This window comes from Cynocephalus volans, chromosome 1 (genome assembly GCF_027409185.1).
Source record: "Cynocephalus volans isolate mCynVol1 chromosome 1, mCynVol1.pri, whole genome shotgun sequence".
Classification (NCBI taxonomy): Eukaryota; Metazoa; Chordata; class Mammalia; order Dermoptera; family Cynocephalidae; genus Cynocephalus; species Cynocephalus volans.
In genome coordinates, this window is record NC_084460.1 from 145,278,605 (window position 1) to 145,305,411 (window position 26,807).

The following is a 26,807-nucleotide window of genomic DNA, read 5'->3' on the forward strand; positions in this document are numbered from 1 at the left end:
ACTGCAGGAATTTCTAGGTCCTGGTCATTCAGTGTGACAGTGAGGAGAAGACTTCAATGCTAAACTGTGACTATCTCCTGCCTACACACTTCAAGGGACCAAGTTTACTTTGAGGTAGTCAGATAAGGAAGGAGCAGAGCCAGAAATGTTTCCTTTCCAGTCCCCTAAATTGGAATTGAGACAAAAGACCCTCTCCGCTAAGTCTACTTGTAATGGGCAGAATAATGCCCCTCCCACAGATGTCCACATTTTAGTCCCCAGAACCTGTGACTATGTTAGTTTACCTGGCAAAGTACTTAATGTTCCTATGGAATTAAGGTTTTTAATCAGCTGGTTTAAAATAGAGATATCAGGAGCTGGTTGGTGAACTCAGTTGGTTAGAGCATGTTGTTGATAACACCAAGGTTCAAGGTTCGATCCGTATATTGACCAGCTGCTAAATAAAATAAAGTAGATCATCTTGGATTATCTGAGTGAGCCCAATGTAAACACAAGGAGCCTTAAAGTGGAAGAGGGAGGCTGAGCGTCAGGATGAAAGGAAGACCTGTGGGAACAGGGCACCCCTTCTGCACTGACTTCCAGAAAATGGTTCTCCGTTCCTCCCTGAGGACACCGTGTTGGATGAGAGGAGTTTGAGAGAAGAATGAACCAAGCTGTATCCTTCCCCTCCCCTGTCAGCCCTGGAGGGAAAGGGCATTTTCTTTTTCACCTTTGAAAGGCGTTGTGGGTCTGTCTTTAAATGGTTAACAAAAAAAAAAAAAAAAAAATTATATATATAAAAAAAAAACCATAGGCACAGAGAGATGGAGGAAGGGCCCATGAGCCAAAGTATGTGGGGGCCCTCTAGAAGCTGTAAAAGAAAAGGAAACAAATTCTCTTCTGGAGCCTACAGAAAGAAATGCAGCCCCACCAACACTTTGACTACAGCCCAGTGAGATTCATGTCAGATTTCTGCACTCCAGGACTACCATAATACATTTGTGTTGTTTAAACCACTAAGTTTATAGTAATTTGTTACAACATCAACAGAAAACACACTATCCCGTGCCTGCCTAAATTGCCTCTCCCCTTTCCGAATCCCCATCCTCTCCAAAGGGGGAAATTAAAACCCACACCTGATTCTTACCGACCACTGCCATCTTCTGATTTTTCTCATAATCTCCCCAGGAGAGAATAAATGGACTTTTCCCCCTATTACAGCATCATCAATTCCTGCTTCTGACAGAGAAGCTAGCTTAAGTTCTTCTAGTCAAAGTCAGAAAGACCAGAAAAAGTCAGTCCCCAAAACCTAGTGAAAGATGTACAGATACCAAAGAAGGACATAAATGATTTAAAAGTCTACTCTTAAGGCAAGTACTAGCATTTTCCCACCTCAAAAATCATGAAAAAAAAATACGTTATAGCAGGAAATAAAATTTTGATTGTTTAATATTTGCAATAATATTGTCCCAATTGACTATACAACCTCCTGTGGCTGCTCTCTTCCTGGGGTGTTGAGAGGATGACAGCCCTGCTCTGTATAAATTTGGCTGAGAAAAGCATATAGAATGTAGTACACTGCTGGGTCACACCATAATTTAGTAGGGATTTTTCTTAAAATAATAAAGGTTCATAGGTGACAGAAAAGTCACCTATGAACTGTATTGACATGCAGCAGTCATATAGCACACTGAAGAAAACGGAGAAAGTTTTGCCACTGGGATTGATGAGGCTTGATGGAGATAAGAAATTCTACAGAGATTCTGCAACCACAGGGAGTGACCTGCTCAGAATGGACGCCACACAGCAGAAGGCACAGCTCAGATGCAGTGAGAGAATCAAGTTCTAAGGAAACTGAGCCCAAAACAAACTGTGCCTGAGGCAAGTCTGCCCCACCTTGATTGGATTATTGGGTTATAGAACTTAAGAAATTGCTATTTCTTTAAATTAAAAAAAAAAAAAAAACAGGGAGGGGCAAAAGGAACGTATGTGTATGGGAAAAACTTTTGTTTTCATTACAGTATCTATTAGGAATAAGTAATCAAGTCAGAAGCCCAAAGCGTGACCACTCACAAAAGGGCCAGACAGAAAACAAACACTTTCAGTAAGGAGAGAAATCAACTTAATTTATTTAATTGACAGCTGACCAAGGACATCTGCTATATCAAGTAGTGATCAATTTCAGAAAAAAACCCTATTCACATTACATGTGTGTGTCACAAATGAGATTCTCAGTAGGATTATTTAATAAATTAAAAGTAGACGTTTTGGAAGAACTCAGAAACATTCTAATTATGTTGCGGAAATTTACTTTACATTACTATAGCATTTTATCAGCACCACACTCTCCCAATGTTACTAACACGTTTTAGTTGTTACATTTATATATCTTTCAATGAAGGCAATAAAAGTATGTCATTTTCAAAAATTACTTATAATCCCCACAGAAATATTCATTTTAAATATTTTAAGAGAATATATGTTGTCATATTTAGTCTAACAATATTATTTTAATTTACATACTGTTTGGATCATTGTAAATATCTATTGAAGAGAAAATTTGAAAAAGGCCTTGCTCAAGAATTATTTAGTAGTGCATCAATACTTTTTTAAAACAAGGATTTCTACAGGCTGAATCTTTCCTTAAAAGAATATAAGTAAAAGAGTTTTAAAATGTTTACATCTGGAAAACAAGAGTTCATTTATGTTACAAAGGATTGGCAATTTGGTGATTGCAGTTTTCAGTTTTATTCTTAAGTATGGATTGTAAACAAATAAGTGGAGTCAGTCTTTAAAGTGCTTATTAACTATCTTGATGATCATAATTAATAACTAAAACAAGCATATCTAGTATAAATATTTTTATTCATTCATTTAACAATATATTAGGTCCCTACTATGTGCAAAACACAAGACTGGATAGTATAATTTATTTAAACAGAGAGAAAATGAAAAGAATCATGGAAGTTTTCCTGAAAAAATTTTATTACTTTATCGCTTTTCTCAGTGCACCTAAAACTTCCTTGTTTCTTAGGCTGTAAATAAAGGGGTTTAGCAGGGGAATTATAATCGTGTAGAACAGTGCATACATTTTATCCTGGTATTTATCTCGGCCAGACCCAGGACGTACATACATGAAGAAGAGCGTGCCATAGAGCAAGGAGACAGAGAGCAGATAGGCACAGCGTGTGGAGAAGGCTTTGCTTCTGCCTTTCTCAGGCTTCTTTTTCAGGATGGCATAGAGGACACGGTTATAAGAAACTATGATGGTCATAAAAGTAAAAGCTTGTATAAAAGTAGCAAAAATAAAAAGTACTAATGCATTAATAGAAGTGTCAGTACAAGAAATTGTATATAGTAACAAGATCTCACAGGAGAGATGATGTATTATATTGGACCTGCAGAAGGTTAATCTAAACAATAATTCTACATGAATTATGGGATATAGAAAACCAATTGCATATGAAATACTTATCAACCATGTGCAGAGTATGCTGAACATCACCACTGGGTAAAGTAAGGGGTTACATATGGCTACATAGCGGTCATAGGACATTGCTACCAGAAGGAAACATTCTGTGTTTGCACTAGAAGCAAAAATATAAAACTGGGTGATGCACTCAGCCAGAGGTATCATATGATACTCAGATAAAAAATTTACAAGCAACTTGGGAGTCACAGAGGATGAAGACCAATCATCTGCAAAGGCTAAACTGCCAAGGAACAAGTACATGGGGGTGTGAAGGTGAGGGTCCCTCCAGATGACAGCAATCAGTCCAAGGTTGCCCACCATGGTGATGAGGCAGACCACGAAGAACACCAGGAACAGGGGCAGCTGCAGCTCTGGACGATCTGTTAGTCCTGTGAGGACAAACTCCATAACCTGTGTCTTGTGTGAATCATATTTACTCAGACTGATCACTGCAATGAGAGAGTTAATAAATAAAAATATTAATCAAGGTTCATGTGAAATAACATTGGTATCCCATTGCAATTCCTGTGTTTTAGTTGTTCCTTACTAAACAAGTATAAAGGTAAAGTGTTTCTACTTTTAGCACACAAATAGGATTATTAAATATATTACAAATAATTTTGAGATGTAAAGTTTTTTTAAGAATATTACTTGAAGGGTTAAGGAGGAGGGTGTAGATGCCAACTTACCAGTCCTATAACCTGTCACATAAATACCTTAGAAGTGAATGTATTAAGAGTGAAGTATTATATAGAATTAAGAATAAATTTTTCACAGTCTACTTATATTTTATGCTAAGACTTCAGAAAATGAGTGTCTGGTTTAGGTTCTAAAGTGTTTTCTCACTTTCTCAGGAACATTCACATTTATTTTGCAAAAAATAAAAATTACCTCTAAAGGGGACCTTCAAAAAGTTAATGGGAAAGATATATTATGAAAAACAATGCATTAATTTCAAAATTTTTTGCACCAAAATAAACGTGCACCAACTTGTTATAATATGTTTGAACAGGACTACTATGAGGCCCTAAGAAGGATATCAATTTCAAAAGAGTCCCTATCAGAGCAACATGAATTCTGCTAAAATTGAAGCAAGTATAAACATCAAATTTATGGTGAAGCTTGGGTGGAAGAGTGATGAAATCACTGATGAAAACTTTATGGGGACAATGCCCCCAAGGAAATCAGCAATCTACAGGTGGATAACGCATTTTAAGAAGAGACAAGATGGTGAAGATGAAGCCCACAGCTGCAGACCATTCACATCAATATGCAAGAAAAAAACTAATCTGGTGTGTGCCCTAGTTGAAGAGGATCATCAATTTACAACAGAAACAATACCCAATACCATAGACAACTCAATTGGTTCAGTTTACACAATTTTGACTGAAAAATTAAAGTTGAGCTAATTTTTTGTTCAATGGATACCAAAAGCATTGTGCCTAGATGAGCTGCAGACAAGAGCAGAGCTTTCAATGCATTGCTGAAACAAGTCAGAACAAGATTTTGAAGCATTTCTTCAAAGATTCATAGCAGAAGATGAAACATGGCTTTACCAGTATGATCCTGAAGACAAAGCACAATCAAAGCAATGGCTACCAAGAAGCAGAAGTGGTCCAGTCAAAGGAAAAGCAGGACCGGTCAAGAGCAAGGGTCATGGCAACAGTTTTGGAGGGATGCTCAAGGCATTTTTCTTGTTGACTTTCTGGAGAGCCAAAGAACGATAATATCTGTTTATTTCCGGAGTGTGTGAAGAAAGGTTGCCAAAGGTTTAGTAGAAAAATACTCAGGAAAGCTTCACCAGAGAGTCCTCAACAACAACAATGCTCTTGCTTATTCCTGTCATCAAACAAGGCCAATTGTATGAGAATTTTGATTGGAAATCATTAGGCATCCACCTTACAGTCTTGATTGGCTCTTTTTGATTTCTTTTTGTTTCCTAATCTTAAGAAAATCTTTTTTTTTCTTCAGTTAATAATGTAAAAAAGATGGCATGGCTAAATTTCCAGGATCCTCAGTTCTTTAGGGATGGACTAAATGGCCGGTATCATCATTTACAAGTGTCTTGAACTTGATGGAACTTACTTTGAGAGATAAAGTTTATAATTTTTTACTTTTATCTTTTCATTTAATTTTCCACTAACCTTTTGAAGTCCCCTTATATATCTGGTATTAAAGATATATCTCATTCTTTCCTCCAAGTCATTAATGGGTTGATAATAGGACAGCAATTTAAAATCCCATTTTCACTGTTTTCTATCCGTTAGCATTATGTTAGCTAGTTATATTTTCCTCAAAATCACCCCCAAAGTTCTAATCTACTCATTTGATTATACATTCCTCAAAACCCACCATGTTTCTCTTTAAAAATTTTCTCCAAAAATCCCACATGTAAACACAATTTATTCACTTCATCCACAAATATTTATTTAGTACCTCTCAAGTTAGAGCAATGCCATTCTGAACTCAGGCACACATAGACCTGTATGTAACTCTGCTGTAAAGCCTGTGATGCTACAATGACCCCTATTTTAAGAATAGGGAAAAAACAAAGACACTACCCAGCTTATTTGCAGATCTGAGATACATCTAAGAGCTATCATTAAATATGCCAATGTAGACAATTATCATCCAGTTATCTAAGGTTATCTCTTAATAACAGTATTTCAGAGGCAAATAATTTTAACTCAAAAATAAGGCACAATATGGAAAATTTAAGAAGGATGAGGTTGATGAAAATGCAATTTTGACAAGAATAATCTTTGAAAAGTAAAAATGTGTAAAATAATTAAAATATTTTATGTGAGGTTACTTCAAAAAGTTTGTGGATAAATGGATTTAAAAGAATACAAATCTTGCCATGAACTTATTGAAGATCCCTCTTATAGAAAGGCACCTAGAGGTTTGGAGTTTTTTCTCCCTTAAATAGAAAGGGAATAGAAAAACAAAATAGTCGCTTGAGGTTTTTATTACTTCCAAAGTGCACCTACTGAGAGACTGGTAATGTTTGCAGTAATCATTGAGTATGAATACTGTGGTCAAATGACCAAAAGTTCCACATTAGCTTTATTTTACATCTACCAAGCATACAATAACGAAGCATGATTCTCTGCAGGTGTGGTGAACTGTTCTGCATTATTTCCAGGAAGTACTACATAAAACAAGAAACACATGAGGAGAAAGACCTAGACTCCCCTTAGAAGCCCCATTATCTCCACGATCCTTACTTATTATTAAATCTTCATGATTTTGGGAGGTTTCCAAAGTAAAGGTCAGAATAATTTTTACTTTTTGAAATCACTGATAAAATACTAAATAGATTGGATATAAAACTCATTATTATTCTGATGGAGAAAACATTAACTGAAACATACCAAAATTTTAGAAGATTTGAGTTTTAATTCCATCTCTAAATTTCTACGTGATTATGCCAAAACCACTTTATTAACCTTGTTTTAAGGTTTGCATCTGTAAAGCATTGGGTTTTCCAAGGTACATCTCCACCCACAGTCTGTGAGACTGTGACTCTTTTCTGCTAGTTAATAGACAGCATAGCACAGTGGTTAAGTATCACATGAGTTCTAATCTTCATTCTACAAATATATAGCTTTATACCCATAAAGATTCAGAGGAATTTAGCGAAATGTTTATTTAGCTTTTCAGTTCAGGATTGCTTTCTCTTCCATTTGTACATAAATCACGTGAAAAAAAATTTCAGATATTTTGACAACTCATGAGAATCTCTTAGCACTGAAATACAACTTTTAATGATGAAAAAATGACAATAAAATAAAAGGTTGATTCTCACCCAATTCTTATATGAAGATGTAGTGATGCATAAAATATAAATTTTCATGGAAAACACTTAAGGTACAAGAATGAAGATACCAAAGACAATTGTTCCTATTAATTTTCCATATTAATTGTTCCATATTAATTTACTTTAAGAAACATCATTTGGAAGGAATGATACATATTTCTCCCATCTTCTAACCTCTTTGTGATGATCATACTGAAATTTCCTCAGTGCCCCCAAAAGATTCCCTGTAGGATAAAGTCATCTACTGGGCATTGAAGAGTAATTAGCAAATGACTTCTGACATACTCATCTCCACCTATTATTTTTACAGCTTTTTTTTCTTCTAAAAACAAAAACATTACAGTTTAATTGTAGAAAAACTTTTAAAATGTAGAAAAGCACAAAGAAAACAAATTGCTGTAATCTCACTAATCATTGATAAATACAGTTAACTTTTGGGTGTATATTCTCCCGCGTTTTACCCATGCGTCTACCTGTATCTGTGTGTATTTATATATGTTTAAAAATGAAATTATGGTACTATAATACGTAATCTTTCATAAACTGCTTTTAAATTAATAACATGTCACTTATTTTTTATGTTTATCTTTTAATTCCATTTTCCTTGAATTTTTTGAAGTCCCCTCACACACTGAAAACTACAATATATTGTTGAAGAGAATTAAAGAAGGACTAAATAAATGGAAATATACATCATGTTTACATATCAAAAATCCCAATATTTCTAAAAATGCCAGTTTACCCCAAATTGATAGATTTAATGCAATCCCAATCAAACTTTTTTGATAGAAATTCCTTCTTTTGTTTTATTTTTTAATTGATGTGTAATAATTGTACATATTTATGGGGTACAGAATAATATTTTGATACATATATACACTGATGATCAAGACAGTTTAATTATCATATCAATTACCACAAACATTTATCATTCTTTGTGATGAGAACATTTGAACTTCTATCTTCTAGACATTTAAAAATATACAACAAATTATTGTTCATTATAGACATTTAGCACTCCTAAATTTATTTATTCTAAATAGAATACTAGAAATTATTCTTACCTAGCTGTAATTTTGTATCTTTTAACTAACCTCTCCTTATCCCACTACCCCACTACCCTCCCAGTCTCTAGTAACCTCATTTTTACTCTCTACTTCTGTAAGCTTATTTCTTTTAGTTCTTACATACAAATGAGCACATGCAGTGTTTATCTTTCTGTGCCTGACTTATTTCACTTAACATAATGTCTTTCAGGCTCATTCATGTTGCTGCAAATAACATGATTTCATTCTTTCTTTGGATAAATATTATTTCATTGTGTATATGTACCACATTTTCTTTTTTTAATTTTTTTATTGAAACAATTGATTTTACATGTATACACACACACACACATATATATGTACAGCTTTATATCAATACCTGTCTGAGTATCCAGGCTAACAAAAACTCATCAAGTTTCTATTGTTTATCTATTAGCAAGATGCTCCCATTATTTAACAGTGCCTCTAGTCTCTGTGGTCACCTGGCCTTATCCTCCCACTTTTTAGACAGTAAGTGTGTTGACTTTATTTGACTAGTAAATATAATATTTGCCACTTTCCCAGCAAAACATCTCATAGACCCATCTGTGGTTTACGTATTTGCCTCACCTCTTCTAAGTCTATTTCTCTGTGCTCTCTTAATAGGATTTCCATTTTGCTAATGCCACTAACAATCAGTCAATGCTTCTAGCCATTTTCCCTGTTTGCTTTTTTTATTAATCAATTTTACTTAACCCTAGATATTTGAAGCTACATTGTCTAAATTCTGTTGACAAGATTTGTACCCCAAACTTTGCCTCAAAAAACTTCCACTACTTATATATTCTGGATATTAATCCTTTGTCAGAGGTATATTTTGTAAATATTTTCTCCCACTCTGTTGGTTGTCTTTTAACTCTGTTAATTGTTTCTTTTGCTGTGCAGAAGCTTTTTAGTTTGATATAATCCCATTTGTTTATTTTTCCTTTGGTCGCCCGTGCTTTTGGGGTCGTATTCATGAAGTCTGTGTCCAGTCCTATTTCCTGAAGTGTTTCTCCTATGTTTTCTTTAAGAAGTTTTATTGTTTCAGGGTGTATATTTAAATCCTTAATCCATTTTGAGTTGATTTTAGTATATGGTGAGAGGTATGGATCTAGTTTCATTCTCCTGCATATGGATATCCAGTTATCCCAGCACCATTTGTACATATGACAAAGGATTAATATCCAGAATATATAAGGAACTCAAACAACTTTACAAGAAAAAAACAAGCAACCCAATTAAAAAATGGGCAAAAGAGCTAAGTAGGCATTTCTCTAAGGAAGATATCCAAATGGCCAACAGACATATGAAAAAATGCTCAACATCACTCAGCATCCGGGAAATGCAAATCAAACCCACACTGAGATACCACCTAACCCCAGTTAGGATGGCTAAAATCCAAAAGACTCTGAACGATAAATGCTGGCGAGGTTGCGGAGAAAAAGGAACTTTCATACATTGTTGGTGGGACGGCAAAATGGTGCAGCCTCTATGGAAAATGGTATGGAGGTTCCTCAAACAATTGCAGATAGATCTACCATACGACCCAGCTATCCCACTGTTGGGAATATACCCAGAGGAATGGAAATCATCAAGTCGAAGGTATACCTGTTCCCCAATGTTCATCGCAGCACTCTTTACAATAGCCAAGAGTTGGAACCAGCCCAAATGTCCATCATCAGATGAGTGGATACGGAAAATGTGGTACATCTACACAATGGAATACTACTCAGCTATAAAAACGAATGAAATACTGCCAATTGCAACAACATGGATGGACCTTGAGAGAATTATATTAAGTGAAACAAGTCAGGCACAGAAAGAGAAATACCACATGTTCTCACTTATTGGTGGGAGCTAAAAATTAATATATAAATTCACACACACACACACACAAAAAAAAAAAACCGGGGGGGGGGAAGAAGATATAACAACCACAATTACTTGAAGTTGATACGACAAGCAAACAGAAAAGACATTGTTGGAGGGAAGGGGCGAGGGAGGAGGGAGGGAGGTTTTGGTGATGGGGAGCAATAATCAGCCACAATGTATATTGACAAAATAAAAAAAAAATAAAAATAAAAATAAAATTAAAAAAAAAGAAAAAAAAAAATCTTCCACTCCCTTAAACTAAGGATGAGTTAGCAGCCATCCCAGCACCAAAGTCTCAAAAGATCTTCCCTACTCAATATTCTAGAGGAGAGTTGTATAATCATAAGATCACTGTAATAGATTTCAAGTGTACAATGACAATCAAACTCATTTACCCAATGTTTATTTAGCCAAGTTTATTACCCGAGGTTATTTGATTTTAAGCAGAAATACCAAACAGGTAAAAGAGCAGCTTGCAGAGCAGCAGCATTACAGAGGCCCTGCATGCACAGATACAACTTCCCAATTCTTGATCACTGAATGTAAACTAATATAAGTACAATCAGATCAGCACAGAGAAGGTGCAGGGTCAAGGGTCTCTGAGCTTAAGTAGCTTGCTTGTCACCTAGGACCTAGAGGGATGTTTACCTTGCCTCCATTTTTCAGTACAGCTGCATTCCATAAAATACAGGTCATATAGTAAACAATTTTGACAACTGGTGCAATATTCTTAGGAAATTTTCAGATCAGCACTCCATTCAGACCAATCCCAGAATTTATTCTGAATTGATGCATATCTCAAGCTGATCCTGCAAGATTGTCTAAATGTAGCTTCCTTAGGGGGCTCTCGAACTGGAGGAAAAGACTACAATTCAACTGTTATCCCTTTCTTTCTGAGATAATATAATAAAATAGCTGGGATTTTTGTAGAGGATTCATAAAGCAAACGTACTTCACAGGGCCTGGTTTTCCAAAGCCTTGCAGTTTCACCTATTGACCTTGCAAAGGACAAGAAATTTTCCTCAGGCCATAAAGTCTCTGGTGTAACATAAAGATTTGTACCACAGCAAGGTTGCTGGCTCAAAGACAGACTAGTTACTGATTGATATGTATAGATACTGGGAAGCCCCTGTAGGGAGAAAGAATGTTTGCTAAGATCAAGCTTTTGTTGATAGGACCACTTAATTGCCTTAATAGAATGTCATCTGACTTGTTTCTCTGAACGTTACCAGCCTATATTGTTAAACTATAACCCCACCTATGTCTCTTCGTATAACTTCCTGGGGTGGAAAATAAATGCAGGAAGAGAACCCCAATTCGGGGTTAATTTCCCAAGGAAGGGTTGCCTCTCACTTGAGGGTTCTGGGGAAGTTAACCACTTCGGGGCTGCTCACTCCTCAGAAGAGGTGGGCTTTGTGGTTCCGTCACCCAGGGGAAATGGGGTGACAAATCCATGGGGGGCAAAGCAACAGATTTTGTTAAAAATTATCCTGGAAAAATCATATATTACTTGTGCAATTATAAAGACAACAAAAGAGTGTAAAAATAACACATAAGCTGTTTTATCAAATAAAACCATATACATGAAAAAATCTATTTATTTATATTTACATAAATAACAAAATGCATTTAGGAGATTACTGTAAAAAGACCAATAATAAACTATAGAGAATGATTTTTTTTAAAGAAAATAAAAATGTTAAGGAAACTAAGACTTAGTTTACAGTTACTGCAACATAATTCTCAAAGACTATTATGATGTAGCCAAAAATTACCTACAAATATAGACAGTTTTTAAGAGTTAATAAGTTTAATAATGTGGGATATTTTTAAAAGGTATTTTGATATTGGGGACCTATTGGAATTAATCTCTCTCTCTCTCTCTCTCATTTTTTTTTTTTTTTGGCTGCTGCCCAGTACAGGGATCCAACACTATGACCTCACAGTTGTAAGGATGAACTTTAACCAACTGAGGTAACTGACCAGCACTGGAGTTCAACTTAAGACTGTAAAAACAAGCTGATTTTTTCCAATAATGTGTATATGATAAACAGATTTATGTGATAAAAGATATTTATTATAGGCTTTTAGATAAAACTTTTAGTATATATTTTTTGGACTTATTGACTTGCCAAAAGCTAAAGTGTTTTAAAAATACTGTAGTAATAGGCATATTTTTATTCTTCAGCACCTTAAAATTAATTCTCATTTTGTATTACTATTTTACCTAAGAAAATATGCTGGAAAAAATCCCCAGATTTCTCAAATAATATAATTGTTTTACTAAAAGAGAAGTTGAATACTCTACATCTATATAATAAATGTAAAATTGCACCAATGAATTCTCAACAAATAATTTACTTCCAGTTCAAGTACAAGATCACTTATATATATATATATATATTAAATACATATATATATATATACACACACAGAATTCATTGACACAATTTTTCACTCACTCACTTGTTATGAACTAAACCAGTTTCTTACCTCTGATCTAGTCTCCTTGCCTTCTGCCCAGTTGGCTCCTGCTAAAACTGATAGGAATAGTAACACAATCACAGGCTGATCTCTGAAATTGCTTTTTATTACACTCAAATATTACTAAACTCATAAATTGTTGAATATCATGCTACATGCAATATTCCTGATAAAAGTACTATGTGGAGCTGTAAATACAAGATGTGATTAATTTTGATGCTCCACTCTTTAATTCAAGCCAACTTCTATTTTTCTTCATAATATCCACCAATTACTTTTGTATGACTTTTTTTTCCTTAACCATTGTTATGAAAATAATACCTTTCTTCTCTGGAATCTATTTTACAAAAAAGCAGTTTTATTTTCATCTATCCACCAGAGTTACTGTGTATGGCAGAGAACCACAAAGCCTTGTTAATTTCCAGGCCCAAAGGGATGGGCAAGGCTCATTCATACAAAGAACTAACCATATATGCCAGTCTCAGTTAGAGCTATTTCTCAGTATTTCTCAGTAAAATTACCAATTACTACCCGTAATATTTAGAAGTCCCTAGCAAATCTTACTTTCAAAATCTAAATGCTCAGACAAAAATGGAGCAGAGTGTTTCTAAATAAACTAGTTATGGGTAATGTTTCCAAACTTTCACTGGACCCATATCAAGTAAACATAATACAAACCTGGGTTCCTTCACTCAGAGCCCACAGATCACCCTGACCACTAGCTCTCTGGTGAAACAACAGAGTAATGGCTAATCTACAGGACTTCGGATTTTTTTTTCAGCGAAAAGTAAAGGAGAAACAATTTGAAAATTGCCTGACAACTATTTATTTCTTATTTATTCTTTTCAAGGCACCTATAACCTCTTTGTTCCTCAGGCTGTAAATAAAAGGATTTAGCAGGGGAATTATTACTGTGTAAAATAAAGAATACATTTTGTCCTGATTTTCACCTGGTCCAGACCCAGGACGCACGTACATGAAAAAGAGTGTGCCATAGAACAAAGAGACAGAGAGCAGATGGGCACTGCACGTGGAGAAGGCTTTGCCTCTGCCCTGCTCAGACTTCTTTTCCAGGATGGCAAAGAGGACACAGGAGTAAGAGATGATGATAGTTATAAAAGTGAAGACTTGTATAAAGGCTGAAAATATTAAAACTAAAAGCATATTAACCATGGGATCTGTGCATGAAATTTTGAACAGTTGTAAAATTTCACAGTAGAAATAATGAATGATATTGGACCTGCAGAAAGTTAATCTAACTAAAAAACCTACATGAATCGCCGAATGCAGAACACCAATAAAATATGAAGCACCTATAAACTGAGTACAGAGCCTATTGGACATCACCACTGGATAAAGCAAAGGATTACATATGGCTACGTAGCGGTCATAGGCCATCACTACCAGGAGGAAACATTCTGTGGTTGCACTGGAACCAAAAAAGTAAAATTGGGCCATACAATCAAAGAGGGATATCACATGATTCTTTGATAAAAAATTGATAAGCATCTTGGGAGTCACCGAGGATGAAGACCAAGCATCTGCAAAGGCTAAACTGCCAAGGAACAAGTACATGGGGGTGTGAAGGTGAGGGTCCCTCCAGATGACAGCAATCAGTCCAAGGTTGCCCACCATGGTGATGAGGTAGACCACGAAGAACACCAGGAACAGGGGCAGCTGCAGCCCTGGACGATCTGTTAGTCCTGTGAGAACAAACTCAGTGATGAAAGTCTTATTTTCTTCTGCCATATCTGACCTGGCCAATCACTAAAATGAAAAAATAAAGTAGAAACGGTCATAAAAGAATCATAAAAATAGTGATAGTTTTGTATGACTAACATGTTTCTAAGAGGTGCCTTTCATTTTATTAGTAGTTTCAAATTTTTACCTTCATTTGTCTATTTTTATATGCATTCAAAATTCTCTATAAAAAAGATTTAAAATAATTCAACTAAAGTGACATGTAAACTTAATGCAAGTCCTTTTCAATCTAACAAGGTTTTTTAGAACTACATACACTCATCTAAAAGTTCATAGGAAAGAAAAATTTCCCATTTTCCCCAAGAAAAATATAAATGGTAAAATAGTCAAAAGTATATTAATTGATATTAAATTAAAATATAAAGCTATAATAATAGAAATACTAAGATATTGGGATAAGAATAGATGAAGGGACCAGAGCAGTAGAATAGAGAGCTCAGAAATAGATTCCAGCATATGCAGTAATGTGGCATAAGACGTATATATTATTTCAATCCAGTAGAAAAAAGGATGATTGATTTAATGGAGGATGCTGTCACTGGTGGATATTTATCTAGAATTAAATCAGGTTAGGCTACTACTTCACGCCATAGATATTTTCTAGGAAATTTAGGAGACAATAACATATTATAAGGATTAGAGAAATCCTTATCCAAAAGAAGAAAGCCAGTATAAAAGCAGCTACTATATAATTTTAATGCATAGTAGAAGAGTATCTGACAGAGTCAAAGGTCATTTAATAGATTAAGAAATACACTTTACCATATATGTGAAAGATAGAGATTTAGGTCTATAATATAAAAATAACAATTATAAATAGATTTCAAAGACAATCTAAAACAATAATGAGTAAAGGTGGTAAGTAATCAAGTTTACAGAAGAATAAATCAAAATGACTAATAAATGAAGTGAAATGATGCCCGAATTTTTATGCCATAAGTAGAGAGGGAAAGAGAGAGAGAGAGAGACCTCTCTTATCATGTATCACATGAACAGAAATTAAAAATGAATACAAATACCCACTGCAGACTGAGGTGAGAAAAGTGGTACTCTTGTATATTACTTGTGAAGATATTCGTTGCAACAGCCTTTTTGAAAAGCCCTTTTAAATAATTCCACATATACTTTTGATCCACCATTTTCTTTTATGTATATCCTAGAAATAAAAGCACTGCTACAAAAAGATAAATATACAAAGAATATCTAATACAGTATTGTTCCAGGTGGCAAAGACCAGACACATTCACAGTACAATGGTTGGATAAATCACTGCACATTAATATAATGGAATAAAATTCAGCGATGATAAAAAGAATGATACCAATTAAATTGGAAATTACCATAATGTATAGTTATCTGAGAAGAGTAAGACAAAGAGAAGGGTAAATTATATGATGTCATTCTTGTAAAACAAGCAATGCATTTTTAAATCTCTCTTTTACATGGAGAAAAATGTGGGTAATAGACACTAAGTTTATAACACTGGTTTTTCTGGTATGGTAGTAGAGGTAGGAATGAGGGAAGCAGAGAAGACGGCAAGAGGAATAAATCAAAATAAGAGTTCAACAAGAAAAGCAGCATATATATGCAATTATCCCTTGTACATACCACTACGTAATATATTTGTATGCATAATATAAATCTATATACAGATATAAAGGGGTGTGTGAAAGAATGGTTTCTAACATGTTAATAGTGCAGAAAAGAAACAAGATCAATGAAACCTGTTGTTGCCTTTTTAAGGAGATGTTCTGGCAGTAAAAATTTCAATGTCAAATTAGGGGGGATTAATCTCTAAATGTTTGTGCCTAAATACCAGTTAAATACAGAAATAGCCATCAGAGAAATTAGCCTATTCTTTTGAATATCATCAAATGGGGAAGACTTTTGAGCACTGAGAGTAGATGTGAGTTTTTTTTAGTACTCCAAAGTTATCTGTAATCATATATGATAGAGCTTCAAATAGAACAACAGGGCTTTTAGGAGTTTTTTGTTTGTTTGCTTGTTTTCTTTTTTTGTAATTTCAGAAATGTTCATATTAAGTTTATTCCGGTATGCTTAATTTTTTGTCATAAAAACATTTAGTGTTTGCATGATGAAGATTGGTTTGTTTTCATGATTTATAAATAGTCTCTAAAAGAAACCCCAAAGAAGTTTTCTCATAAATATAGTTCCTTCTAGATTACCTTGAAAAGAAAAATAAATACATTGAAGTATACATATTATTATGGTATTTCCATGTATGAAAAAACATTTTCATAATTTTATAATCATACCTCGTGATCCTTAAGGAACAAAAAATTTTTTTACTATGAGAATATATTAGAAAAATTGAGTTTGTCTAATTTAAAATTATGAAGGCTATTTTTCTAAGAACTAAAGATCAGCATAAAGACTATGAGATGTTATTAATCTTCACTGAAAATAAATGAAGAATAAATGATTTTCAGAATTTTTACTTTTAATCGTACACCCGCAGAAAGCCCTAGTATGTGCAACAGGAACAAAAAAATATTAATTAAAAATTAAGAAACATAAGAGACATTTTCCCTGAATAAACTGCCCAATTTTCTCTATAAACTCAAATAACCAGATTATTGATATTCCTAATTTCAATTCTTACAATGTATAATTTACCCAAGAATTATTAAACATTGTGATTTTTTTTTCAAGATTTATGTAATACACAAGGAGACAAAAGGGCTCTGTTAAAGTTGTCGTCAGTGACTTTAGCCCATATTCTTATGATTCCACGAGATTAAAGAATATTTGTTACACAGAGACACATAAACATTAAGCCAGAGTTTCCCATTCTGGAAAAATTACAACTAAGTGATATTTGAGCAGCATAGCTTATGTCTCAAGAAAATTTTTCATGACATAAAATAAATTCTGAATATGTTGAATTCTTAACATTATTACTTGTATTTTGCAGTTTTCATTCGCCTGTTAATCAAGGTTTATTTAAAAACTTCCCAACAATTGTGCTACCTCCACAGTAAAAATTCCAACTGAAGTATACATGTTCAGATAGGCATTTGCTTTTGTCTGTACAGATTTGGGTTGCTAATTTTTTAAAAATCCTACCAGGATTTTAATTTCTGATTTAGATACTCTGTTATCTTACAGACATATTGCAAAGCTATAATGAAAATTATGAAAATCTCTGCACTCTCACCTAGTTTCTGTGAAACACTGGGAAAGTAGAAATGTACTGTTTTTCTGGAAGAAGCATAAAAGGCACAGAAATGAAGCAGTATTGTTTGTGTACCAATTTTCCTTGGCAATGCCAAACCTTAGGGAGATAGCATGTCTTTCTTCTATTTCTAAACCCATTCTTTAAAAAACTTTGAAATACTCTTAATACTTCTAAGGAATTCCCAGTAGGATAAAGTCAAAGTTGTTCTACAGTGCATTGAGAGCTAATCATCAAGTCATCCATATGCAACTGCTTACAAAAATTAAGGCTACACATTGTGTCCTTAGGGTTCACTGTAGGGGCTTGTTTATAAAATATCATCGAACAGAGTTTAGAATAAGCTTGTTTTTCTTCCTCTTATTTCTCTTAATGGTTCCACAACTCAACTACCTAATTAACTTGATTTTCATTTGAAAATCCCAAAGGTACGATAGAGTTAACATGTCCACAGTAACATGGATGATCTCGGAGAAAATTATGTTCAGTGAAATAAGCCAGGCACCGAAAGAGAAATACATCATGTCTGCACTCATAAGTAGGAGTTAAGAAACAAAGAAAGAAAGAAAGACCATAATAAAACATTGAAATTTCAGAAGGAGAGAACAGACCTATAGTTACCAGAGATGGGAAAGAGGGAAGGGAATGGGGGACAGGAAGTAATTGGGTAAGGGACGCAAAAAGTAATTACAATTTGGCATGATGGACGTGCTAATAACATTGATTTGATCATCACATACTATACACAAATACTGATACTCAACTATGTACCCCATAAATACGTATAAATAAAAATAATATAAATAAACAAACAAATAAGTAAATAAACTGGAAACAACCGAAAAAATAAAAAATAAAGGGTGTAAGGGGCAATTCTTTTTCCAACGTCCTTTCTGTTTGAAATAATGTGTCTTTATTGATAGAGCTATGAGGTAAAGGCCTTTAAAAATTAGAGCAGGGACCATGCAACTGAAATTGTAAGGCCATCAATTTCTTTGTCTTGTGGTGTCTTTACTGTTGATGTGCTATCAAAACTTTCTATAAATGTTGCAACTTCATCAAGGTGGTCGTTTTAAATCTCATTTATGTCTCTGTAATAAATCACATATATATGGCACAGTCCATTAACAAAATGGACAAATAAAGCCACTTTATTATTTTGACCATTTATACCAGGATGTTGTTTAAATATCTTTTCCTAAGTGGAAACAATCTTCTGCAGCAGATCCATCTCTTTGTTTCTTTGTTTGCAAGAGTAGATTATGGTCCAATCTATTCTCATAGGAAAAACTTTACATATGGCCTCAATGAGTAATTGACTTATTTTTATAGCTTATTTATACTTTTCTTAGAGCCATACTTGGCAGGATCTTCAAAATATTTAATGGAATCCTTCTAAACTATTTCCTGAGTTTGTTTTTGAGCATTTCCATTACTGAATACTATGTAGACAAATTAATATAAATCAGGGAGTACTGGGTTGTAAGTAAAAATACTTTAAATTTTCTTTGAATTTAGTTTGGTTCTTCTTAGGGTGTGGAAAGTCTTTTACAAGGACATGTAGTTTGTCTCATGACCAAGGCTTAAATTCTGCTGAGGCTGCTACCCCAAGTTCAACAGAAGGTCTTATCTTAAAGGACATTTTATGTTGAGGATGTTCAGGGGGGATCCAAAAGAGTTAGTTGACTCAAAATAATAAGGTAATGAAAGGTAGAGAAAAGTAAAGGGATTAATAGGCAGTTCTGTCATATCAGTTGAATCAGTCTGAATTTTATCCATTAGTTACTCTTTAATACACTGTAAGAAATCTTGTAGAGAAATTTATTTTAGAGTTGTTTTGTCTTTTAGAGGAAGCCTCTTAGTATCAATCAAAATCATTCCATTGTTTTTGAGAGGTTTTATATCCTCTGTTTGTTAAGGCACCTCTAAGATGAACTATTTTATCTAAATTAAAGGTTCTTCATAGTGGCTACTGCAATTCCAAGTTACCTTTAGAAAAGTTCATTCATATTTACAAAAGGCACAAGATCTCAATCTGTAATTCTTCAACATATAAGCTTCTAGAGTTTTAGAAGGAGGATTTTTGAGTAGTTTAGACTTGAGGGAACCCATTCTGGTCTTTACTTTTCCTAAAACTCCCAGTAAGCTATGGGGAGTGTAGCCAAAGAAGATACTGTTCCAGAACGAGGAAAACATGGATACTGAACTATTTTTAATACAAACGGGTGACTTACCCAAGTTTGCACAAATATAAACAAACAGAATAACACTATTGTGTATGACACATGGAGAATTTACGTACAAAGAGAGCAGAGCTCAGATCCAAGAGAAACTCACTCTAAAACTGAGCAGTCAATGAAAAGCAGTGGGTGCAATGAGCTCTGTAGGTACCAGAACCTGTTTACACAAAGGCTTCAGGGTCCATAGGGAGAATATTCTTCAGATCCCACTTTTGACAGCCAAAATCAAAATCAAATTACTTAGAAAAGAAATTGGAAAGTTTATTGTCCTAGAGAACAGTAAGCACAGAACACCATCTGGGAGACTTCAAACTGAAAGTGGAAAGAAGTTCAAAGGTACATTGTTACAAGATGGATTATTAAGTAGAAATGAGGAAGTTGTTTAACCATTACAATAATTGATTATTATAATGGAGGTTTCCAGTAAAAGTGATTATCTTGTCCCAGTTTTGAAAGGTGGCTGAAGTTTTTTGATTGGAAGAGTCATTTAGAAGAAACATTCTTTTTTTTTTTTTTTTTTTTGTCGTTTTTTCGTGACCGGCACTCAGCCAGTGAGTGCACCGGTCAGTCCTATATAGGATCCGAACCCGCGGCGGGAGTGTCGCCGCTAGAAGAAACATTCTAAGTAAAGTTTTTCTGTATTCAAAATCAAGCTAAGTTAAGTTTTACTTACATGGTCTGCCCGGTTTGGTCTTGTCAGGGAATTTTCAGACCTGGTCTCCATTTCATTTTATTTTCACACTTCTAAGACAAAGATTGCCTGCTTTTTAGCAAAGCATTAATTTGAAAGTTGTCTCCGAAGATATTGTTCAAGAGTATGTAGAAAATTTATATAGTATTATATTTTGTATAATACTGCATTCTGCATTCTGCAAAGCAAATAGTGAAAAAAAGAAAAGTAGGCTTCTTTATTTAAAAAAAAAAAAGATCAGTTTAAGAGCAATTGGATGTTTCATAAGAAATAATTACCTGAGTTCAATAACAGCTACGCAAGAGCAAACCAAATTATCTGAAAATACAAGGAATTCAATAAATCACCTATATTAGCCCATTTCTGTTGCTTAAAACAAAATACTTGGAAATGGGTAATTTATAAAGAAAATGAAATTTATTCCCTTCAGTTTCCAAGGCTGGGAAGTCCAAGGTCCAAGGTGAAGTTCTTGATGCTGGTGACAGTGATGGCAGGGTATCACATTGTGAAAATGGCAGAGCAGAGAGATAGACCCATCATGCTGCTCTTTTAAAGCCCTCAGAACCACACCCCTTCAAGGTTCACACCATTATTAATCCATTCACTACTGCATGGTCCTACAATCCAATCACCTCTTCAAGTCCCCACCTTTCAAGTAACACAATAGGATTTCCCCCGTCATAACACAGTCACAGTGGGGATTAAGTTTTGGGGGGATATTCAACCCAAGGCATCATCCAAGCAGAAAGTCACACACAACAAAAGTTCTCCCCTAAGTGGTAGAAAAAGTGACTCTTGGTCTCCTCACAACAAATGGAAACTGAAAGAATCTAAACTTCAAGGCCACCCTCTGCTAAACTATATAGCAGGCCATGTCCCAGAGTTGCGCAGGAAATACCAGGAGGTGGTCCTTTCCCTACTCTTACACAAGACTCTGGGCAGAAGTCTCTCCTCCTTCAGCCTCTAGCAAAACTATCCGTATATCTCCCCAAATCCAGATGAGAACCTGCCAAGGAAAATTTGGGACAGAGTCATTTGATTACTTTCCTTTCCTATCTACCTCTTTATTCTTCTTCCCCACATCACTCAATTAGCAAATTCAGATTTATATTTACTTCAATTATTTTATATTCTCCTTGTACCATAAAGAAGTAATTCTCAGTTTATGAGACATAGTTATATTTACAGTATAGAGAACTCTAAGAATTAAGTTTCCAAGCTTAGTTATTAATACACTAAGGGCTAGGCAAAGAGATTTAGTAGATATTTTTTTCAAAACAAATTCAAGTCAGAAGGTGAATTCCTTCATTCTCTTCATATTGCTTCTATAAGAAATCCAAACATACCAGATGTATAGAGAACTAATGCTAACTATGGAGTCAGCTCTACAGTAAAAGAGGCAACAGAAAAAAGAAAATTAATATACTTTCCATCCTCTTCACCCTATTAGATTCTTTCCTTAATAAACTTGAGTCCACTCAAAAGACTCTTACTCTTTTTTAGAAGTTCACCCCCTTACAAAAAGACTTCTGACCTGAATCTAATTTTCTGTCTATTTTATGGGCCATTGTAGTTTGACTAAGTAAACCTGGATATTGGGTGAAACTCTTTCTACATACTAGGAAGATATCTCCATCTACAATACAGCCCACCCTTGCCTCACCCCTGTGGGTATTAACTGGAGGCTGAACAGTTAGGTAAGGAAAATTAATAAATATTCTTTCAGACAAATTTCTGTTTCTAAGGTGACAAAATGAATTTTCTTTCTCTTTGCATCACTTCTAGAACAATTTGAAATACACTGCCAGACAAATAGAAACCTTATGCTAACTACAAGGCCAGTTCTATACTCAGAGAGGCAACAGAGAAAAGAAAATTAATAGTTTTTATCCTCTTCACCCCATTACATTCCTTCCTTAAATCCAATTTTCTGTCTACTTTACAGACCACTGTAGTTTGGCTAAGTAAAACTGCATATTGGATGAAAGTCTTTCTTTCTACTAGGAAGCTGCCTCCACCTATGGTACAGCCCACCCCTGCCCCACAGATCCCAGCTCCATGGTCAGCACGGCCTCCCTTGTGTGAGTATAAATGTACAGTGAGTCTTAACTGCAGGCTGAGCAGTTATCTTTGCAACGGTGTAGAAAAGTGAAGGCTTTCTCCCCAATCCTAATTTTTCTCTTTCTCCTCTCCCACATGCCCACTCCCACCTGAGGTGTAGCTCCACCTCTGCCGTGGCTGTCTGGCTTACGTGGAAGCAGGTGCTGGATGAGCTGATTCTTAGATTAATTGACTCCACTTGCTGAGCCCCCAGGATCCCTCACACAGGCCTTGGCTACTGTATGACAAGCTTCAGGTTCTTTTTCAGACTCCAGTAGAGACTCTGAATATGCCTACCTACACCTAGTTTATACCATACATCCAGGCCACCTCCCATGAATTGAGTTATCACTGTTGGATCGGGGCTGTTCTCGGTGAAATGTGACTCTTTCAAAAATTGAGAGTTCAATAAGAAGAGTTGGTCAATTGTCCCTTATCTTACTACATCCTACCCTTTCTTTCATGGAGCTATAAACTGAACTGTAGATGACAAGGGTGTATAATAATGAACAATTATTTTATTAAGCAGTTCATGGAATAGGTATAACAAAATCCACTATATTCTAAAGGCAGAAAAGAATTTAATTTTGATCTTTCTGTTTTTAAATCTGGGATGGTGTATGAGAATATGAGCGGAGAGTGTGAGCAGTTGGAAGTGGAGTGAAGGTCCCTGAGACCCCTCTGTGTCCTACTCACACCGTCTCACTCTGGACTGGACATGTTTCCGTCTTTTACAGACAAAGTCATTGCCTGATGGAACTGGTGATCTGGTCTTTCTCGAATGAGAGAGGGCCTGGGTGCCCTCCAAGGCTGTTCTTCCTTTCTCAGCTCTCTTTGATGTGGTCACCCTAGGGTCTCTATTATGTCCTACACCTCCATCTCCCAACCCACCCTCTGCTACACAGTTACCTTGTTACCAGACTCAGTGGTTCTGCCTCCTGGAGACTATATTACAAACAGACTACCAAGATCAGACTGGAGAAAAGAAAACTTTTTATTACCTGCAACAAGTAAGGAGAAAACCAGAAATAGCTCCCAAAGCAGTGTCTCCCCAAGGAGAAAGTCCAACTCTCTTTTATTTAGTACAAACATGAATATGCAAGGATCTTAAGTCATCACATGTAGAGGTGGGTTCTTGTTGGCACAAGTGCAGTTACTCATCATGCTTGTTCATAAATCCTATGTTACGTTAATGAAGGTCACACTCCTTGGGTGGAGAATTCAACATTATAATGAGCTACATTCACCAAAGTTCAATTCTTCAGCCCCTGAAACTTGACTGATCAGTTTTAGCTGGTTTCATCCTCCAGAGATGTCTTGTTGCTTTCTGGAACAGATGTTCTGCAAAATAACTTTTAAGAGAGGTTATTGCAGCAGTAGCAGCTTAACCCTTTCTTACTCCCTTACTTTGCCTACAAAATCACCCCTTGCAGGAGTAGGTTTCCTTGATGCTCTCAGATACTGCAAAATGTCTAGTTCCTGGCCATACAATGTGGTGATGGAGAGAAGACTCCAAAACTAAACTTCAAGGGTCCCCTGCCTACAAATTCTGTAGGAACAAATTCATTTTGATGTAGCTAGGACAAAAAGGAAAGTCAGAAATGATTCCTTTCCATTGCCACAACTTAGATTCTAGACAAAGATCCTCTTTTCAGAGTCACCGTGATGGGCATTATAATGCCTCCTCCCCCAACAGATGTTCCCGTTCCAGTCCCTACACCCTTGGAATGTGTAAGATTGCCTGCCAAAAAGGATTTAATAGTTCAGATACAATTAAGGTTGCTAATCAGCTGATCATAAAATAGATTTTTTAGGATTTTCTGGCGGACCAGATGTAAGCACACTGGGCCTTAAAGTGGAAGAAGGAGGCTGAAGGGTCAGGAAAAAGGAAAATGTGACCACAAAACACAGGCACAGAGAGGTGCAACAGTGCTGGCTGTGAAGATGGACGTGCCCATGAACCAAAGCCTGTGGGGGCCCGCTAGAAGCTGGAAAAGAAAACAAATTCTCTCCTAGAGCCTACAGAAAGGAATGCAGCCCCACCAACACCTTGATTGTAGCCCAGTTAGATCCATGTCAGATTTCTGCACTCCAGGACTGTACCATAATATGTTTGTGTTGTTTAAACCACCAAATTTTGGTAATTTGTGACAACGGCAACAGGAAACACACTATCCCATGCCAATCTAAATTGCTGTAGAGCTAGAGCTGGAGTCTGGAGCTTAGAGATCCCTCAAGTCCATTCACAAAGCCTTCACGTGCAGGTCTATGAGCTAGGTAACCAGCAAAAAGGTCCTTGGAGCCTTGGTTGAAGAACTAATAGTCTTTATTCAGCCCACACAACACTATGAGCCAAGCAGTCTACAGGAGAAACTCAGAAACTCAACTGCTATGGGCAAAGTCCAAAGGAAAAACTGTAACTGAGCAGCTGCCAGCGCAGTAAACATGCTTATTGCTAGACGCTTAGAGGCCAGCGCTATTTCACAAACTGAACAACACACAATAGCTACAAAACTAAAAAGATACATTGGCGCACATGCGCACTAACTCCACCCACACACAACTTGTTTACAAGAAATGTCAGGGAGCCTGACTAATTTATCCTATTTTCCCCACATTGCCTATCCCCTTTCCAAATCCCCATCCTCTCTGGGGGGATGGAGGGGTGAGGGTTAAAACCCACATGTCCGATTCTTCCCGACCATTGCCATCTTCTCATTTTTCTCATAATCTACTCAGGACAGAATAGGTGGACTTTACTCCCTATCGCTACATCATCAAATCCCGCTGTTAACAAAGTGGCAAATTTAAGGTCCTCTTTCCATAAACACAAAGACCAGAAGTCAGTCCCCCAAACCTAGTGGCGGATATATCACAGAAGGGCATAAATAAATTTAGAAAATCTCCTCTTAAGTTTCTCTTGCTGAAAAACCAAGTACTAGCTTTTTGTCACCACAGAGGCCATGAAAAGAAACACGGTAAAACAGGAAATTAAATTGTCATTGTTTAATACTTGCAAAAATATTGTTTCCATTGATGATGAAACCACCTGTAGCTGTTTTTCTTCAGGGGAATCTGTGAAGATGCAAGTCTGCTCAATATGAATCTGGCTGAGAAAAGCATATAGAACATAGTTCTCTACTCTGTAGGTCGCATCAACAATTAGTAGGGAATTTTCTTGAAATAATAAAGGTGACAGAGAAAGTTCACATATTCACATGTAGCAATCGTTACAGCTAGGACGAATTAGGAAGGTTTGGCACTGGGTTTGACTGGGCAGAGATGAAGACAAGAACTTCTCCTGAAATTCTGCAGTAGCAGGACGATGCGCTTAGAATGGAGCCCAGGCAGCAGAAGGCGCAGCTCAGGTGCAGTGAGAGAACTGGGTTCTACGGAAACTGACAGACCAAGAAACTGTGCCTAAGGCTAGTCTGCCACTTTGGGCTTTGAGTTCTATTCAGCAAATTTCTATTTCTTCAAATAAACAGATACAGAATTGTAGCTACAAGGGGAGAATAAGTTCTAGTATTCTATAGCCGTGCTAGTTGTCTATAATTAACAATATTTTGTTGTGTATTTTCAAATGGCTAGAAGAGAGAAATTCAAATGTTCTCATCATGAAGTATTCATAAATATTTGCAGCGATGGGTATGCTAATTAGCCTGATTTGATCATCAAAATATTACTTTGTACCCCACGAATATGTACAATTATTTCATGCCAATCAAAAAATCAATTTTTCTAAAAAGCTGGGGATGGGAGGAATGTGTCATGTACGTAGAGAAATCTTTTTCTTTATTTTACACATTCACAAGGTCGTATGCAAGAAAGCCAGGAAGCCAAAGATTAAATACACCACAAATGACCAGACAGAAAACATACATAGTTTAGATACGAAAAAAATCAACTGAATTTATTCAACTGAGTTGATCAAACATGCCTACTATTTCAGGTAGTTCTCAGTTCCAGAAAAAATATATTCAGTTGGTGTATGTGTAAAAGGAACAAATTGTTCAGCAACATTGCCTGAAAACTGAAAAGGAAAAACTTTTGAAAGAACTCAGAATTTTTCTGATTATATTGCAGAAAAGCACGTCAAATTACTGCAAGTATGTTAATTGTTCA

General features: G+C 35.6%; 2 protein-coding genes across 2 annotated transcripts; both read right to left on the minus strand.

Annotated features, from left to right (window-relative positions):
* Positions 1-2,965: 2,965 nt before the first annotated feature.
* On the minus strand, positions 2,966-5,297 carry LOC134388451 (olfactory receptor 5AC1-like). Its single transcript, XM_063111509.1, has 2 exons — positions 5,274-5,297; positions 2,966-3,862 (listed from the first exon to the last, which is right to left on the minus strand). The coding sequence occupies exons 1-2, from the start codon at positions 5,295-5,297 to the stop codon at positions 2,966-2,968; spliced, it is 921 nt and encodes a 306-aa protein (XP_062967579.1).
* Positions 5,298-13,519: 8,222 nt separating this feature from the next.
* LOC134387186 (olfactory receptor 5AC1-like) lies at positions 13,520-14,443 on the minus strand. The gene has a single exon (XM_063109566.1). It carries the CDS (start codon positions 14,441-14,443, stop codon positions 13,520-13,522), a length of 924 nt encoding a protein of 307 aa, XP_062965636.1.
* Positions 14,444-26,807: the final 12,364 nt, after the last annotated feature.

What these genes read in the sequence shown, in the direction of transcription:
- LOC134387186 (XM_063109566.1), bottom strand. Translation starts at nt 14,443, where the DNA reads ATGGCAGAAGAAAATAAGACTTTCATCACTGAGTTTGTTCTCACAGGA.
- LOC134388451 (XM_063111509.1), bottom strand. Translation starts at nt 5,297, where the DNA reads ATGACAGGAATAAGCAAGAGCATT. An exon ending in CAGGAATAAGCAAGAGCATT is followed by an intron (nt 3,863 to 5,273) that starts GTTGTTGTTGAG and finishes CACAAGACACAG; the next exon opens with GTTATGGAGTTTGTCCTCAC.